This window comes from Ammodytes marinus, assembly GCF_949987685.1.
Source record: "Ammodytes marinus genome assembly, chromosome: 2".
NCBI lineage: Eukaryota > Metazoa > Chordata > Actinopteri > Uranoscopiformes > Ammodytidae > Ammodytes > Ammodytes marinus.
This window is the reverse complement of record NC_137231.1, coordinates 1,502,563-1,521,716: the sequence shown is the minus strand read 5'-3', so window position 1 is coordinate 1,521,716 and position 19,154 is coordinate 1,502,563. Positions and strand designations below refer to the sequence as shown.

General features: G+C 41.0%; 1 protein-coding gene across 1 annotated transcript in view; it reads left to right on the top strand.

Annotated features, from left to right (window-relative positions):
• Positions 1–5,597: 5,597 nt before the first annotated feature.
• npr3 (natriuretic peptide receptor 3) overlaps positions 5,598–19,154 on the top strand; it is a gene marked incomplete at both ends in the record, with an annotated part of 70,693 nt that continues 57,136 nt past the window's right edge. The window contains one exon of the mRNA XM_080041029.1: positions 5,598–6,258. Within this exon, the coding sequence (XP_079897155.1) occupies positions 5,598–6,258 (661 nt within the window). The remainder of the gene's footprint in view (positions 6,259–19,154) is intronic.

The window sequence follows — 19,154 nt, the reverse complement described above, 5'->3', positions numbered from 1 at the left end:
ATTGCTATGTGTGTCATTTCAATAAATATGTGTGATATTCAATGTCCGTTTTTGTTTTTGTTTTGTTCGTCACTGCAGCAAAAATATTCTTATAGCCCAGGTTGTCCTGGAAATGATGTGATGATGCTTATTTGACTGTGCATTAAAGGGTTAATGTTATACAAGCGCTATTAGATAATAAATCCAAACAAACTGAAATGGTCCAAAATAGCTTGGGTTCTGGAGGGTTAAAGGACAATCGGACAGTAAGTGGTGCTATCCATGTCACCAGTATGTGGCACAATGTCTTAATATTGATGTGTGGATGTCCTCAGGCCTGGACTGTTATTAAGCAGGTGAAGTTATGTTGAAATTCCATTCATACACTGTGTGCAAAATTTTTAGGCAAGTTGTATTTTTGAGGATTAATTTTATTATTGAACAACTACAGTGCTCTCGGTCAATCCAAAATGTTAAAGAACCTAAACCTGAATATTTACGAAAGTAAAAGTGAGGTTTTGTCTTTCTTACGAGAATATATATATGTTTTGCTATTATTAGGCAACTATTAGTATGCAGAATTATTCTGCAACTAAATAAAAAAACGAAAATGTTCCCATCTCACTTGTTTACTTTCATCTGTTAAAGTGAGAATAATAAAACAACTCAAAATTTACAAAAAATAAATTCCGACATGTAAAAAAAAAAAATCAGTGACCAATATAGCCACCCTTCTTTTCAATAACTGTCACAAGCCTTCCATTCATGGAGTTTGTCAGTTTCTTGATCTGTTGACAATCAACTTTTTGTGCAGCAGCAACCACAGCCTCCCAGACACTGTTCCGAGAGGTGTACTGATTTCCTGTACCACTGCTTGAAGAAAGTATACTAATAGTTGCCTTTAAAGATGAGCTAGTTGGACCTTTTCGGGTTGAAGATGGCCTCAAAATCAACTCCCAAACCTACTGCCAGTTAGAAGATACTTTCTTCAAGCAGTGGTACAGGAAAAAGTCTGCATCTTTCAAGAAGACCATGATTTTTATGCAGGACAATGCTCCATCACATGCATCGAAGTACTCAATTGCATGGCTAGCCAGTAAAGGCCTTAAGGATGAAAAAATAATGACATGACCCCCTTCCTCACCTGACTTAACCCCTATTGAGAACCTGTGGGCCCTGCTTAAACGGGATATTTACAGTGAAGGAAATCAGTACACCTCTCGGAACAGTGTCTGGGAGGCTGTGGTTGCTCAACCCGATCTCACGCCGAGGCTATATTCTAACCTCTCCCTGTCCCCTTGCCCTAACCCTAACCACCCAGGGGGCTGCAGCTAGATAGTATTGAAATGCTGGGAGAACATGTCGTGCTATTCCTGGGAGAACATGTCGGCCCCTGTTGGTGCTATTCCTCCGTTCATTTAGACTATTCCTCCGTTCATTTAGACGGCGAGAGGTGCGCGTGTAACTCACACGCCCTGGTCAGGCAAGGCGTGTAATAGAGCCGCCGGTCCATGCGTGTGGATCTCACGCCTCGGCGTGATACCGGGTTGGGTTGCTGCTGCACAAAATGTTGATCGTCAACAGATCAAGAAACTGACAGACTCCATGAATGGAAGGCTTGTGACCGTTATTGAAAAGAAGGGTGGCTATATTGGTCACTGATTTTTTTTTTGACATGTCGGAAATTTTTATTGGTACATTTTGAGTTGTTTTATTATTCTCACTTTAACAGATGAAAATAAACAAGTGAGATGGGAACATTTTCGTTTTTTTATTTAGTTGCAGAATAATTCTGCATACTAATAGTTGCCTAATAATAGCAAAACATATATATATATTCTCGTAAGAAAGACAAAACCTCACTTTTACTTTCGTAAACATTCAGGTATAGGTTCTTTAACATTTTGGATTGACTGAGAGCACTGCAGTTGTTCAATAATAAAATTAATCCTCAAAAATACAACTTGCCTAAAAATTTTGCACACAGTGTATGTAATAGAAGAACATGTGATTTTAAAACTAGGGGTATTAATGTACTACTTATTACAGGTTACAGGGGTTTGCTCAGTGTATTGTTGGCTGATAAGTTGTTGCTCACAGTCCACATTCCAGTTCTAAAGGCGTTGCATGAGGCCTCAGGCCTGTATAGCATTTCCACTTCAGACACATTTCATTATGTATTAATAACTTTTTCATACAGACTAAACTAAATCCTCAGATAAAATATTTCATTACATAACAAGGTGTTGAGTTCAACCTACTGACCATAATTGCAGAATATCTCCAAGTTGTGCTCATTGGTGTGATGATGACATTTCAGATAAAGATGCAGAGAGTGCAGAATTGTGCTTCCAGTTCAGTATAATACTCTACCTTTTCATGTAATGATTTAATGATTTTAAGTTAAATGAGAGCTTTGGAAAAACATTGGCATGGAGGTCAACTAATTCTACTTAATTGGCCAGGAAACAAAATGTGTATTCTGGTCACCAAGTCTTTAGGGGCAATTCTTAATGAGCCATGTTAAGTGCAAGGCTACCGTTTGAGTAGAAAATGTGAACTGGGGACTATGTTGTTCTTTTCATTCTGGAATTGTACAAAATATAGCCACTCTGTAAGACTGACCCTCTGTGCAGTTTATAAACGCTGCTTTTTTGAGCCTTTTTCATAAAACTCCACTCAACATTATTTCTTATACAGTGAGGACCCGTACAGTTGGTGCAATACATTGTCACAAACCGGCTCAAAAGTAAGTGCAAAATAGGGGAGACCACACATTTATAGAAGTGTATGTCCGGATGTGCCATTCCGTAAATCAGTATAAAAGCAATGTCTGTGTTAGGTGTGTGTGTGTGTGTGTGTGTGTGTGTGTGTGTGTGTGTGTGTGTGTGTGTGTGTGTGTGTGTGTGTGTGTGTGTGTGTGAGACTGTAGAAAGCTGCCATGGCCTATTCCTAGTGTCCTGACTTCAGCCTGCTCAGGTGTGCTGGCAAAGAACCCAGCCCAGACCAATCCACAGGCTGTCTCAGCATACACAGAGAGCAGTGGTGGAATGGAACTAACTACATTTACTCTATCACTCTACATGAGTGCATTTCTGACTTACTTGGACTTTACCATGTTATGCTACTTTGTACTTTTTCCACTACGTTGACTTAACAACTTAGTTTCTGGATTAAGATCCTTCAGATTTTACACACATACAATCTATTGACGTAAGTAGAAGAGTTGGTGGCTAATTAAATGTCATTAATGACCCCTTTCACATTACACACACTAATTTGATGCCTTGTAAATACTAAAACATTCATTAGTTTTGCATTAATATGGTGTATATTAACAGTGTTGTATTGCTACTTTTTTACAATTAAAAAAGTTAAACTTTCATATATTTCAGATTCCATATTCAAAGTGAAAGATGTCAGGCCTTTTTTTGTTTAATTTATCTAATTACGGCTTACAGCTCATGAAAATCAAAAGTTATGCATTTCAAAATATCAGAATATTACATAAGGCCAATCAAAAAAGTATTTATAATACAGAAAAGCCGGACTATACATGGGCATGCCTCACCTCCTTTAAATGAATTTATCGACCAGAGGGTTGACAGGAGCATTAGCACCAGGGCCACCACTAGAGGGGGCTGTGCTGTCAGTAAAGGCAACTAAACACTGGAACAGCCTTCCACTTGCCATACATGGGCCTGTTTCAGGTAGCTGGTTTTACATACTCTGAGTTTAATCCTGCTCTCTGAGTTGGTCAACTCATTTGGTCAACTCAGAGCGCAGGGTTGATCACGATGTGTAAGGTGGCCGCATATGAACGGTACGAGGGCTGAGAACTATGCTACTGATCAGATAAATGATCGATCAAATGTAAAATCATCAGGAAATGATAAAAACATCCCGATGGAGATTTCTATGGAGTGATTTTGCTTTAAACTGTACAGGGACGCGTGTGACAGTGACTCTTTCTTCAGTCGGAGCTGCAGCGTAAAGTGAAAACAAACTCAGGGTAGGTCTAACCACCTCCCGAGCAGGTTAGACCACGGCGTATGTTGCCGCAGTAACTGACTCTCGGTTGCGCTGAACCTGCTTCTTGAAACGGAAAACCGAGAGTTTCCACTAACTCAGAGCGAACAAACTCTGGGTTGCCTCAAAACCAGCTACCTGAAACAGGCCTCAGGAGTGTCCTACATATTCCACATTTAAGAAACCATCCTAAACAACAGCTCAAGGCAGATCAGAACTTTTATCACTTTAAGCCAGACGTATTGCAATATTTATCTTCTCTTTTCTACTAGTGTATTTGTATTGTATTTGTTTATCGTCACTTTCTGTTGTTGTCTCCTATAGGGACTACAGATGGAATTTAGCATTCTTGCTATCTAGGGCAAGTTTAACTCTTGTAGTTTTGATACTGATGTTAATTAACATTCTGTCCCTATGAAATAAAAAATAATAATATTGGGGGAACAAGCAACCTATCTGCTCATAACCTGCAGTCTTTTGAAGTGTCTCCCCTTTGACCACATGGCTAAATAGTAACAGATCAGTTAGATGGATCAGACCTGAACTATCCCCTTCCAGCTCATTGCACATGTGTGAAATCCAACAGAATTCTTTTGTAAGAATAAACAATGGTCTTTCTTCTGTAGTTTTCACCCAAATAAGACGTTTTTATTGCAATAATTGTAATTATTAATATTCGTTCAGTTTGTGTTTTTTTGTGTGAATGTCGATTATTTGACATCACTACAATGTGAAATTAAATTCCACAGCACTTCCACAGCCACGTTTCCCCAAAGAAATGCGCTGCTCAATTTGCCAATGGCCCCAAGCTCAAATACATCATCACATTAAAAGGCATACTAGGCAAATCTCGAGAATGTTTGTTGATAAATAATTTTTTGTCAAAATCAGTGAATATCTCCTCATAATCTGCTACCTGTCCGTATGCCTACTGTGTGAGCGCTGGGGATTTTTTTTTGGGGGGGGGGGGGGAGATTTGAAAAAAAGTGATTTGTCAACAAACCTTCTCCAGAATGACCTAGTATGCCTTTAACATTGTTTTGGACTGCAGCAATAACTTTCTAGATGTTCCATGAAATAATGCATAAAACACAGGAGAAGGTTGGGTAGGCCTATTAGTTGTTTGAGGCTTACAGAACCATAATTCCACCAGCTCATAGTGTGTTAAAGAGCTTCATTGTGAGTTGGGCAGCGGTGTAGCTTTAAGAAGGAGGTGGGCAGCGCTCCGATGACGCAGGAATAATCCTGAAAAGATGCTTCAAAACTCCAGGCCGTAGCCAGCGTGTGTGGTGGCTGCTGGCCGAGCTGGAACGATCGCCGAGCGTGACAGGATCAACTGTTGAGATAATATCTAGAGCAGGTTCAGAAGCCTTCGAAGGAACTCTCAATGCAAAATAAAACACATACATTTTGGCAGATTCGCTTCTTTAAAAGACAAACATAGTTATTTACCATTAAGTCATTGTACTAACAGCGGAGGGCTTTCTGGTCACAGCTCTATGTACGCTGCCAGGTGGAGCCAACTTGGGAAAAGAACCATTTGAAGAACATCTATCAAACATTGTTTGTGGGACGTGGAAAGTGGCATCATGCTATATTTCAGCACACCGTGTGTATACTTTTTGATGGTCCTGAACCCAGTTATGACAAACACCATCACCGAGGACATAGATGTTTTGGTATTTTTGCCACAGAATAACTCCTACCTCTTCTCCTATACAAGAGTGGCACCGGCGATCCGTTACGCACAGCAGAGGCTGCAGACTGACGGAGGACAGCTCTCCGGGTTCCACTTCAACATCCACTTTGAAACCTCCGACTGTGTCAATGATGCGCTTTACCTGTTAGCGGACAGGTCGTGTGTCCGAAAGCCGGACCTGATCCTGGGTCCAGTGTGCGAGTACGAGGCGGCCGCGGTGGTGAGGCTGGCGTCTCACTGGAACATCCCGGTCATCTCAGCAGGTGCCCTGGCCGCCGGCTTCAGCAACAAGCACAGCGAATACTCTCACCTGACCCGCATCGCTCCGTCCTACGTGAAGATGGCTGAGACGTTCAGCGCGATGTTTGAGCACTTCAGCTGGAAGAGCGCACTGCTGGTCTATGAAGACGACAAGGAGCAGCGGAACTGCTACTTCACTCTGGAGGGAGTGTATCACCTGATGGCTGACTTCAACATTAGAACATATAATTTCTTTAGAGAGGATCATTTGGACTTTGACGACATCCTACAAAACATCTATAACACTGAAGGTAATGTCGATTTCAATACCCCCTATCGTTATTTATAAACGGATAAAAGTCATTTTATAATTAACCTATCACATATATTGTAGGCTGGGGCTACTGTTTGCTGTTATAATTTAGCATCACGTCGGTGCCAGTCACTTTGGCATTTTAAAGGAGGATCATCAAAAGTGAAAACGTAGTGTGTTTATAAAATCTGCCCACTAGATAAAAAAAAACGACTAATCCACTTCAAATCACATTTATATAGCCTACTGTAACCTGCATGCCAATGTTTTTATTTATTTATTTAAACCTTTATTTTTCCAGATAAAACATTAAGAACAGTTTCTTATTTACAATATTGATCTGGTCCAAGAGGCCCCACTAGGAGTAAAGGTACAAATAACAAATACACAAGCATGACTCACTTAGACAAATATAAAACGGATGTACAAATGCACAGCCTATGTACAGTAACAAAATAGAAAACACAAAAGCACTAAAAACTAGTCGGGACGGGCGTAGAGGTCTGGACAGGGTGTAATAAATAAGAAACGACACAAAAATTAAACGAATGTATGCGTGTGTGCGTGTGAGCATGTGTATGCGAGCGGATGCATGTGTCTGGGTGAAAAAAAAAAAAAAAAAAATGAAGATGTGTCAATGATATATTGTGTGTGAAGGGTGTATGCAAGTGAGAAACAGTGGAATCAACAGGAGCAGGGGGGGTCAGGGGGGGTCTACTAAAACAATGTTAAGTTTCTGCTTGATGTTTGATGTATCAAACGGAAGGTTGTTTTCCCGATAAATAACCTAGATACTTAATTCAGGCTGAAGCTAACTATACTTATTTTATTACTAAACTGACAAATAGTTAGTGTTGTGTTTGCATTTCAGAAAACAGAATGCCCATCACAAGGTCTTAACCACTGTGACGTCTTCAGATTGCTGGTCATTGGCAAAACCCTCAACCTAAAGAGATTTAGCTGAGGATCTCATCAGATTAATAAATAGGCTATAGGAAATACTCACATTAAAGGAGAAGTTAAGAATTCCATGTATGTTTTACAATAATAATTGCATAACCATGGCGCTAACATGAGTCTTTGGCAGTCTGAGTTAGACAGTTACATTTCCCTTGAAAAATTGATGAATCAACAAAATGTGTAAACCAAAGCTCCTTCATCACTCAGACTAGCATAACGTAACATGAGCTCAGTAAGTGGAACATGGTCTCATTCAGTTAAGAGGCTGAGGAGAGGAGCACATGGGCCTGTTGCCTGATTTGTACTTTGGAATTGCAATTGGAGCAAGACTGGACACCTGCTTTGAGCTCTCCCAGTTGTGATATCTTAAAGACAGTTTGTGAAACCTATATGCGTATCTACATTTGTTAATTCAATGTATTGTTTTGGGGAGAAAATAAGCCAGTTAAAAATGTTCTGTAAGCTTCCCTGACACAGGCTATATGCCTTATCCACCTTGCATTTGGAACAAATTGGCATACCATTATTTAGGGAAGAAAACTGAGACCCATGATAACAAAATAGCTTTTGCCATGAACGTCAAATACATTTTAAATATATATTAACCTAACACACTGCAACGTTATTATTAGCATTAGCGGAACTGTTCTCTTTTTTTTCTCCGTGAGGCATACAGTGTCAATACAGGGCTATAATACTCTTCTATTGTAGATGTGCGGATGTATTTGTTAAATGTGTCCTACCAATATAGTAGCACGTTTCTCCTTTTAACAAAAAGAGAGTGAATGTATGCCAAGACTGTCTCTAGGTTGGTTTTCTCAGCACTGATAAGCAGCTTGTTAGCTACAACCCTCTGTCCATAGCAGTTTCTGATTACATTACTTCATATCACATAAGTGGCTGTAATATAAATGAGCATATATTATACATTGTAGATGATGCATAGCCACAAAGTGCACCTGATGGTGCACAGAAATGAGTATTACTGACATGAATGGTTCCAGCATAGATTGTACAGCGTTGTACTGGGCAGCAGCAACACAAGCCATCATAAGCTTGCTCAAGTTCTAAGATTGGGGCATGAACTCCACATTTACGACATTTAAATACAATATTTCATTTGATTAGCTGCCAACAGTAATGATGCAGACAGCTTTCAGCACACTGGACTCAGATCAGATTAGATGGTGCTGCATACTGCTGTCAATCATGCTGTCACTGTCACACTTTTAGATTTAACACCAGCAACACAGGTCTTGACGAACAGAGAAACACTATGAAAATAAATGTAAAAAAACATTAAGAGGGATTGTTTTTTGTTGTCCGTCTTTGAAAAACAATGTGTAGGCCTACTGCAAATGGCATGTTTATCTTGTCCTTGGCCTGGATCTTCCTTCAACAGCATAGTCTTATTACACACAGCCATTCTGCATATCTACAATTATCCTGTCTGTAATCAAAGCCACTGAAAACACCCACAATCTTTGCATATCACTGTGTGCTTGTGTGGTGTCCAAGGCTTTTCCTTATAAGGCATATCTGCAGCTCAAAGCCTACAGTTTGACTCATGTGTCCTAGCTACTTTAGAAAATGGTGGGTCAGATCCTGAATCATTTTAAGGTAATTAAAGGTATATTGTGCTTTGCAGGTGCATGTTGTTCAGAAAGGATCTGAGCAGGATTCTGGTTGGACCTCACATGTTGTATTTGTTTTAAATGTTTCAGTAACATATAGGAGGGATATTTGTATGGTGTTAGCTGCTTGGGGTTAGGGTCGAAGTACTCATGTAGCAAAGTTGCCACATGTAATCAGTGCTCAAAAACACAATAATTGGTTTGAGTGTTGAGTGACTAAATACTCAGTTTCTTTGTTTGCTTTTTTTTCTTTTGTGCGGCTCCTTCCATTTAATGATTTTTTTCTCTGACTGTTCACTGTTTTTTCAGTCTTTCCTTTTTTCCATTTCCCTGAGGGAAAACAAGTTTACTTACCTCAGAAACAGTAAACAGTGTCTCAGTCTGAAGTGAATCGCTGTGTCACGCACATGCCTTGACACGGGGGGTGGGGCCAGCTTATTTTATATATAATGAAATACTGGTTTTATCTGTCTGGGTGGGCCTCCCGAGTACAGCCTATGTGTGGGAAACACTGCCCTTTTCTTCCAAGCTTTTCTAACAATTTTTTGTGTGTGTGTGTGGCAGGAGGTTTACCTTCCTTATCTAATCCCAGGCCCTACGGAGGAAGGTGACCATCACCTTCCGCCTGTTATCCCAAGTGAAAAATAGTGTATTGTTCTATACTTAAAGTATATTTTAAGTGTATTAGGTATAATAAAAGTTTGTCCAAGTATATCAACAGCCTATGTACTTATTTAATAGTATACTTTAAGTATATTATTATTTTGTGCTTCAATGCACTATTCAAAAGAAGGAGTTTTATTATTATATTTAAGTGTTGTATAAATATATTTTTAAAAAGTATACTTTAATGTTTGCTTCACTTAAAGTGGCTACGAGTAACTTTGTCGGTTGGTAGTATTTTTACGACGCCAGCTGTCGTAAAGCTGTTTTCTAGCGCGTGCCGGCCATGCGAGTGTCAAATGATTAGGACGCAATATAGTGCATGTCCGTGTGTTGAAAGTGTGAGGGCACGGACTCTTTTCGGCTCCATGAGAGTGGTTAGTGACACTGCATCAACTAATGCCAGTCAGTGCCACACACACCTGATTGCAATGAGTTGATGCAGTGTCAATAACTACTCTCACAGAGCTGAAAGATTCCGTGCCCTCACAGAAAGCGAATGAACGAGAGACGGCAGTTAGTATTGATTGCGATGAGGTAATGTGATGAATAATGGTCATCTGATGATGGTGAAGCAAAGTAAACTTTGTTTTAGTACCGCTCATTCATAAACACTGCAGTCTAGTTCGCTCCTGTGAAATTGTGTACACGTTGCTTGGCAACGCCCTCCTCCCGCCCGTCTATCACTCTCCCTTTTAGCTTTTCTTCATTGCATTTTCTTTTTTTCTTTGATGGTTCAGCCCCGTTATCAGTCATGACGACAAATAACTGTCTCAAACAAGGCTCCCGTTCCCCTTCCCTCACCTGGAGGGATAGGCTTCTCAAATTGCGTTGCTGCGCCACACTGAAATCTGCGACCAATACGAATATGTGACCATAGAGCCTGCATGCACAAACCGAAAATCGGACTGGGTGTGCGACCAGACCAAATGCGGTAATAAAACTATATAAAAACGTCTTTCTTTGCACTGATGGTCTCGTTTGCTGTTAAAGGTAATTTATGATTATCAGAGGAAACATGAGGCTGTTTTAAAGATATTTAAAAGTTACTCGTAGTGGCTTTTGTACAAAACTACTTTTTACACACCTCTTAAAATTTGCTCTCCCGCTGGCCACTCACGGAAACACCTCTCGACGTATAGGATATTATTATAAAGTAGCGCTATAAGATTCAACGTATAAAATATAACCAAAACATGTAGACCTAGGCTACTTGATAAGTGATTCAACCTACATCACAACTGCATGCCATAGACCAGGGGTTTTCAAAGTGTGAGAGAATGAGCCCCCCCTCAGAGAACACATTTCAGCGGAAAGATCTTATTTTTGAAACATTCTAAAAAAAATTTTTGCGTTTTTAAACACATTTTTTAATACATTTTAGCATCTTAATCCAGTGTTTTAATCCTGCTTCCTTTAAGCATGGATAGTAGTGACTGAGTGTGCAGCGGAGTGAGAAAGATAGACAGACAGACTTGCCCAAATTATTGACCAGTTAAATGTCATTCACACACCCAGTGTTTTTTCGCTAGAGCCTCCAATGTCTAGCCTGGCATTCCCAGACCTGCCACTAGGCGCTGGCAAATTAAATTTGCTGCGCGTGTTGGTCTGGACACGCTCCGTTGAAGCTTTATCAAGAAAGCCAGAAATCTGGCGGGCGCGCCAGAGCCCCTTATATGGTACTCTGGGGAGGACGTAACCGGATGACGACAGTGACGTGCATGCGACGTCGAAGCCGTGATAGTAAACATCAACGATGGCTGCGGATATGTTGTGTGAGTTTGAGACTGCTTTGGCCTCGACCCTTAACGATTTGGAAGACGGCACTCAAATCTTTCATTAGCAAGTAAGTGGAAAGTTCTATTTTGCCGACCGACAACGGCAAACGTTTAATTTAACAGTTTAACAGCTGTTCGCTAAACGAAAGGGGCTTACGTCGCCTTGTGCATCGCTCTGCTTGGTTGTAGTGCTATCCAACTGCGTGCAGTGGCATTTGAAATGCACGAGTAGGAGCCGCCCCTTGAGTTGGAAATTACTATTGATCGTGGCCAGACCATCTATCGTTCAAGATATCAGGGTCTGGATTTCCAGGCTATCCAATGTCCTGATGGAGGAAAATAGTAGCCAGTCCAGAACCAGACCCTCGTAGGGGGTTCCGGGGGGGAAATTTGTTTTCGCGTTTTTAAAGTGAAATGCATGAATCTGGTGCACTTTGAGAGGAAAATTAAGAGGCTAAATATGAGGAATTTTGTGTGAACAAACAATTTGGAGACACTGGGTCTGATGAATTAGAAGCTATTGAAGAAAGACACATGACAAAAAATTAATTTAAAATAAAAAAATGTATGCAGGGTCCTCTGGGTTGGGCTTGGTGCTCTTTTTCTTTAACGAGACCTATTTCTCTGTAATATAATGAATGCATTTAAATGCAGTGAGAGGAACGAAGCAGAAGTACTCTTGTCCAGCTATGCCGTGATCTTAATATAAAAAACACAAACTCACATATTCATCCGGGGGCGCGCCCCACAGTTTTAAAACCACTGCCATAGACTGCAGTAGCCATATATTTCGTGGTGTTGCCATTGAGTGTCGCTGATTCCCCGAGTCAGGAAAACCTTGCGGTAGCTCTACGCATGGTCGAAAATTGGCGTAGGAATATGCACACTTCTCCGCAAATAATGTTTTTATAAATACCAACGTTTGCCACCGCACATTTTCCCGCACATTTCTGGCCATCAACGCAAGGTTTTTGTGCGCCGCAAGCTTTATAGATGAGGCCCCTGGAGCCTACTCATTACTAACTGAGAGTAACAGGTGTCATCTCCCCTTTTTATAAACGTAACTTTATCATCTGCTTTGAAATAATTGGACAGTTATATTCCTGAAAATGTTCTGGAGGAAGGAGAGACTGTGTTCAGCTCCGCGGTGCCGTGGAGAACACAGGCTGCGCTGCGGTGGCACGGAGGTGGCAGTTATTCGCAGTTGATGTTTGACACAAGGCTCAGTTTATTGCACTTGCATAAAAATATTTAATTTAGTTTAACTTTATTTTATCCGTTTTGTGCCGTTTTGTACACGTATATAACATTTTAAAATAGAGGCGGCCCGCCGGCCTAAAGGCTACAGACACACACAAAAAAAAAAAAAGATTTTCCTCATCCACCAATCGAGTTCATTTGAAACGAGGAGTAGGCTACTCGAGTAATCGATTACTAACGCCCATCCCTAGTAGCTACAGAACATATACTGTGCTGTGTAATAACAGGGACGAAAAATGGGGAAAAAGGCGCCGCTTATAGTCCGAAAATTACTGTAGTTATTAAAAGTGTGCTGTGTTTGAATGTTTTTATCAATGCGCTTAAGTATAGTTCTAAAAATCGACTATGTTTGAGTGTATTTTTTATATGCTTAAGTATAGTTCTAAAAAGTGTGCGATGTTAGAGTATATTTCTTAATGTGAAAGTTAACTTAAGTATTAGAATTTTTATCACAAAATATCTCAACAACAAATACATTGAAATTGATAAAAAGCATTTATAGCTAGTTTCATTAGTGTGCTTTTATCATATCATATCATTCCTAAAATGTAACCATAATATAAGGGAACTCACCAATGAATGTTTGACCCCCTGAAGATTCACTTTTTTTATATTAAGAAAAGTACAAATTTTTCTACATGATTTACTTCTCTTGCTATAAACCCTCTCTTTGCAACCAGATAGGGTATAGTAAACTATTTTTTATAATTTTATATTATACACATTTCAGCTTCACAATTGCTCTTTTGGGATTTATTTTATTGTAATAAATTCCTTTTAATTCTGTATTGCGGTTTTTCACTCGGCTCACCCCTGATTAAAAGTATTCCTCCTAAAAGGATTATTTTAATTTTCTTTATTTGTGTAACAAAACCAAAAAGGAATTATCTGGAAATATGTAAAGCCGGGAAACACACCGCACTGGCCGCCTGCGGCGGTTGGCCGCGTGAACGCAGGAGGCTCGCCGCTTGGTCATTTGGGTCATATTGGGCCATATTCAGCAGAGCCGCCGCCGCCGCGGCCGCCACATCGAAGGCGGCGGTTGGCCGCGTGATCATATTGGGCCATATATTCCTGACGCCGACGCCGAAATCAGACCCGTCACACTTACGGTGCAACAACAACAGCATGGTCCAGCTGTGCCAAAAAATACAGATGTAGGTTCACTGTGTAACCAGCGGCAGTCATGTCACAAATAACATTAAAACAGCATGAAGACGCACCCCGATCGCAAATACACACACATTAACAGCAATTCAGCAACATATCTAAACACAATAACAACAGCAGTGTGTGCTCAGCGGCAAAAATAAAGGCAAACATCAGCCTACCTGAAAGTGAAAGTGTGCCGGCTGACGGAGGACAACACCGGTTCTTCGCTGCACTATATTGGAATTCCACACGGACACTGCCGTCAAGTTTGGGTTCATATTATCCTCAGGAGCAGCACACAGCTTGGTGAGTTTCACTATGCTAACCGGCGCTACCTTGGCTAAAGTACAAACAACAGCTAAACAGATGCAAAATACACATATTTGCAGAATGTATTGGAAGCCCGATGTCCTCACTTCACACGCCCACCTCGTCTTGCAGACCACCGGGCAATCTCAACGATGATTGGCTGAGGCGGCGCGGCGCTCGGCGGCGCTGCAGAAAAAGATGAAAATGTTCATCTTTTTCTGCGGTGCCGTGTTCGCCGCACAAGCCTTCGATTCACGCTCCTTCGATGGCACGGCTCATGAGGCGCGGCCACGTGCCGCGCAAGCGCCCGCCGCTGGACGCCGATTATTGGGTGGACGCGCGGCCACGCGCTAGTACATTGACTTTGTATGTAATCTCGCCGCACGGCCAGTGCGGTGTGTTCCCGGCTTAAGAGTATTGCACATTTAATTACACCATGTACATGTATAACATTAACATAGGCTACAATTTATAATGTTGAGTGTATTAAAAATTTCTATTTAATTAGATTTTTTAATGTAATGACAGTATGCTAAATGTAGGGTACTATATTTACCAGTGATAATCATTCAGTCTGTGGCAAAGTGGGTAGAGTGTTAGACTTGCAACTACAGGGTCGGTGGTTCGATCCACCGCCCTGCCACATGTCCAAGTGAATCCTAAAGTGCTCCTGATAGTTAGCCTGCTGTGTGTGGATGTGAACGTGGGAATTGGGACAGGTCTGTCTTGTCAAATGGGATTTACCTGTATAAACAGTATGCTATTGATGAATAAAAAGCCTTTACTGAAGTATATTTGTAAAATGCTAATAGTAAACTATTAGTATACTTTTGATGAATAAAGAGCCCTTACTGAAGCCTATTTTTTTTAATGTTAGTAACAGTAAACTATTAGTATACTTTCGATGAATAAAAAGCCCCTTACTGAAGTCCATTTTAGTATAAATGAGGTGTGTTCAAAAGTATTCTTAAATAGTATACTTAAGTACAAAATAAGTTGTACTATTTTGGTATGCAAATGAGGTAAGAAACACACTTAAATTATGTTGAAGCATTACTAAGTATAACTTAAGTGCAACTTAACTTGTTTCAATTTAACACAACTTAAAAGTATATTGCTCATAAACACACTTTAAATATATTAAGTTTACTTTAAAAAAATCTACTATCTAATCTACTAATGTATACTATTTTTCACTTGGGATGAACTGGCCTAGACCTATTTGGAGAGAGCCCCCTTTTTCTTTTGTCCAACTCGTGTAAAAGGATATCAATAATCATAATAAATACATCTCAAAACAGGCGTATAATATTTATTTGAAAATAAAGTTGACATTTGCAACAGTAAAAAATTAGAATAAAATAAAGCAACCTCAGAGGTGAACAGCAGTGCAATAATAATAATAATAATAATAATAATAATAATAATAATAATGTTTGCTTTAACCCTTAGGGCCCGTTATAATATTAGGCACACTTGTACCGCTAAGGTCCGAAAAATGGACATTTCATTGAGGTAGCTATAAAAAATATTATACATTATTTTTTTTCTACTTTTTTTTTGCCAATTCTTTTCCCCCACATCTGACCTAACTATTAATATAAAATAGTCATGAATTTTAAAAGATGTTAACCCTTTAAATGCCAGGTTTTGGTCATGATGCCATCGTATTTCAGATTAAAAAACTGAAATGTTTTCAATATACTACATGCAAACTAATTTTTTTTGTGTTGAATTATTAGGCCTGTGATGTGTCAATGATGAGCAGCAAAACTGATTTTCAGGCATTAATATTTTTTGTGCAGAGTCAAATACTCACACTCGTACCGCTAAGGTCCGTAAAATGGACATTTCCTTGAGGTAGCTATAAAAAATGTTATACAATCTTTTTTTTGCCAATTCTTTTCCCCTACATCTGACCTAACTATTAATATAAAATAGTCATGAATTTTAAAAGATGTTAACCCTTTAATTGCCAGGTTTTGGTCATGATGACATCGTATTTTGGAGGAAAAAAATGAAAATGTTTATTATTTTCAATATACTACATGTAAACTAATTGTTTTTGTATTGAATTATTAGGCCTGGGATATGTCAATGCTGAGCAGCAACACAGATATTTAGGCATTATTATTTTTTGTACAGTGTAATAAACTGACACTCATACCGCTAAGGTAGCTATAAAAAATATTATACATCGATATTTTTCCAACTTTTTTAGGCTTGAATTTTAAACCAACATCAGTACTAATCATAAATTGAATTTTTGTGTTAGGAAAAGAACCTCACCTGCAGTCCATGCACATTTTCCACTCTTTTTGTTATTATCCAGAAGTGAACAGTGAACAGGCCAAGAACAGTGTAACAGGGACATCATTGGCTAAATAAAGTTGTGTGTATGAGAGAGACTGTGTGTGTGTGTGTGTGTGTGTGTGTGTGTGTGTGTGTGTGTATCCCCATGACCTAGACATTATGAGCAAAAGGCTAGTGTTTTTCAAGTGGCACTGTTTTCATTCACTCTGTTCCATGTGTAGTTTTCCATGCAGAAGTTCAAAATCCCTCTAAAGATGACTTTGTATAAATGCACAGCACACACACCTACCTGAGGTCCATACACACAAGCATGTGCAGTGCACTGCTTAAAATAAGTTAAAACATGGGCCATCTTCAATAACATCAAAGGTGCAGCCGTCAGAGACACATAACAAGTCGTTGAGCTGTTTACACAGCTGCCATTGAAACCAGAGTTTATACAAAGCAAACTGTGGAACTAGTTATTTCTTACCTGGCAATATGGAGGGAGCCTTTACACAAGAAGTACATGAAGCTTTGGAAACAGTGATGGAGTCTGATTCTGATAGCGAGCAATAGGAATCTGACACAGACACTGTGTCTGAAACCTCCATTAACGCGTAACAGGTGGGTCCCTGTACCATTCCAGTGGCTGCAGGAGTATATCTCTGTGTATGGGTGTTGGAGGGGCCCACTGAATTCTCCACTACTGAAAGTCAGAGGAAACATCCCAGCTCTGGAGGAGGATTCAGAGTAAATGAAAACAGTGCCACTTGAAAACCACTAGCCTTTTGCTCATAATGTCATAGGTCATGGACACACACACACACACACACACACACACACACACACCCTTACACACATACACACGTGCACACACACCCACATACACACACACTCCTCAGGGTTAAAGCTAAAGGGAGAGGAAGGGGGGATTGTGACAGTGCTATCTAGTGGAAATAGCCTGTTCTATTTCGTTCCTACTGACCGCCAGAGGCGGTGCTTACAGCACTGGATGTTCCATTGCGCGCATGCGCAGGTCGAGATCTTTATACCAACAAAGTCACCTGTGACACCTGGGTGACTCCGGGAATGTATATATTCCGGAAGTCACCAGAGGTTCTGTTCCTTCTATATTCTCGCGGACTAGCAGGTCGCACACATTGTTGTGTGCTAATATACCATTAGCTTGTCGCAAGTAGCTCGTACCTAAGGGTTGGTGCTTCGATTTGACTTCGACCACCAAGGGCTGCGACTTGCAATTCGTTCGACTTGGCTGCGGCCGGTAGGGGTGAGTAAAGTGTTAAGGCTACGCGTAGCCCGAGGCTACCGCGGAAGCTAATATCACCTTTCCACCTTGCTTTGATTAGATCAGGCGGCGGCTGGGTTCACAGTCGCCGTGTTATTCTTTCGTTCGCACCGTTGCTTGTGTGTTTCGCTAGCCCGGTTGCTAATTGTATGCTCGAATGTATTGTCTTTCTAGCATTGTGCACTGGTGATCGGGTGCTACGTTCGCCCCGACCGGTTGCCTACTCTGATTTAATCGACAGCGAGCGGCTTGGGGTACCAAGCCGCCGCCACAGTACTTTGTAGCATTGTCGCACTGTTGCTCGGCTGCTGAGTAGCCTAGAGCGGCTGCATAGGCTACTTAATTTGCTCTTCAGGTGCGGCTTCGGGTCAGAAGCCTCTTTCACTGTTGTTCGCACCGTTGCTTGTGTGTTTTTCGCTAAGCCGGTTGCTAATTGTATGCTCGAATGTATTGTCTTTCTAGCATTGTTGCACTGTTGATCGGGTGCTACGTTCGCCCCGACCGGTTGCTTACTTTGATTTAATCGACAGCGAGCGGCTTGGGGGTACCAAGCCACCGCCACAGTACTTTGTAGCATTGTGAGTAGCCTAGAGCGGTTGCATAGGCTACTTAATTTGCTCGTACCAGTGGGTGAGCCGTGCCACACACTAGTATGCTGTTATACACTGTATGCTGCTGTATTGCTCGCCGGTGGACGAATTAGTTTCCTAAATCGCCTTCACCGTGTTATTTTAGCCGTGTCACACTGTTGCTCGTGTGTAGGCTGCTGTAGTGTGTCGCCAGTTGGCAGCTTAGTTTCACGGCACGGGTGTCGTGTCTGTGCCGCTGTGTTATTATAGCCGTGTTGCACGGTAGCTCACGCCTTAGCCTGACTGCATAGGCTACTTAATTTGCTCACCAGTGAACGTCGTTGCCGTCACCAAGAGCCGCTGACACTGCCAGGGGACTGCAGATGGAGAATAGCATTTTGGCTAATTCTAGCATTTTTTAACCCATGTATGATCATGTGGTTTATTGATTTGCACTGTCCCCTTCTTAAGTAAACTGAATTCAATTGAACTGTGTTATTTAGGGGGTCGTGGGTGCGCTCTCGTAAAGCTCGATTGCCTAGCCTACTGTAATTATGCTCGCCAGTGGGCAGCATAGTTTTGCACAACAGGTCGCATTGTTGCTTGGGTGCTCTCGCCTAAAGCTCGATTGCCTAAAGCCTACTGTAATTATGCTCGCCAGTGGGCAGCATAGCTTTACACAACAGGTCGCATTGTTGCTTGGGTGCTCTCGCCTAAAGCTCGATTGCCTAAAGTCTACTGTAATTGTGCTCGCCAGTGGGCAGCATAGTTTCACACCGCCACCGTTTTATTCTAGCGGTGTCGCACCGTGGCTCGGTTGCTCTCGCCTGAAGCCCGGTTGCATACATTAGTTGCTAGCCAGTGAGCGTCTTATGTTTCCAAGGGCCGCCTTCACTGTGTTATTGTAGCTGTCACACAGTTGTCGTGTCTGCGCAGGCTACTGTAATTGCTCGCCAGTGGGCGCTATA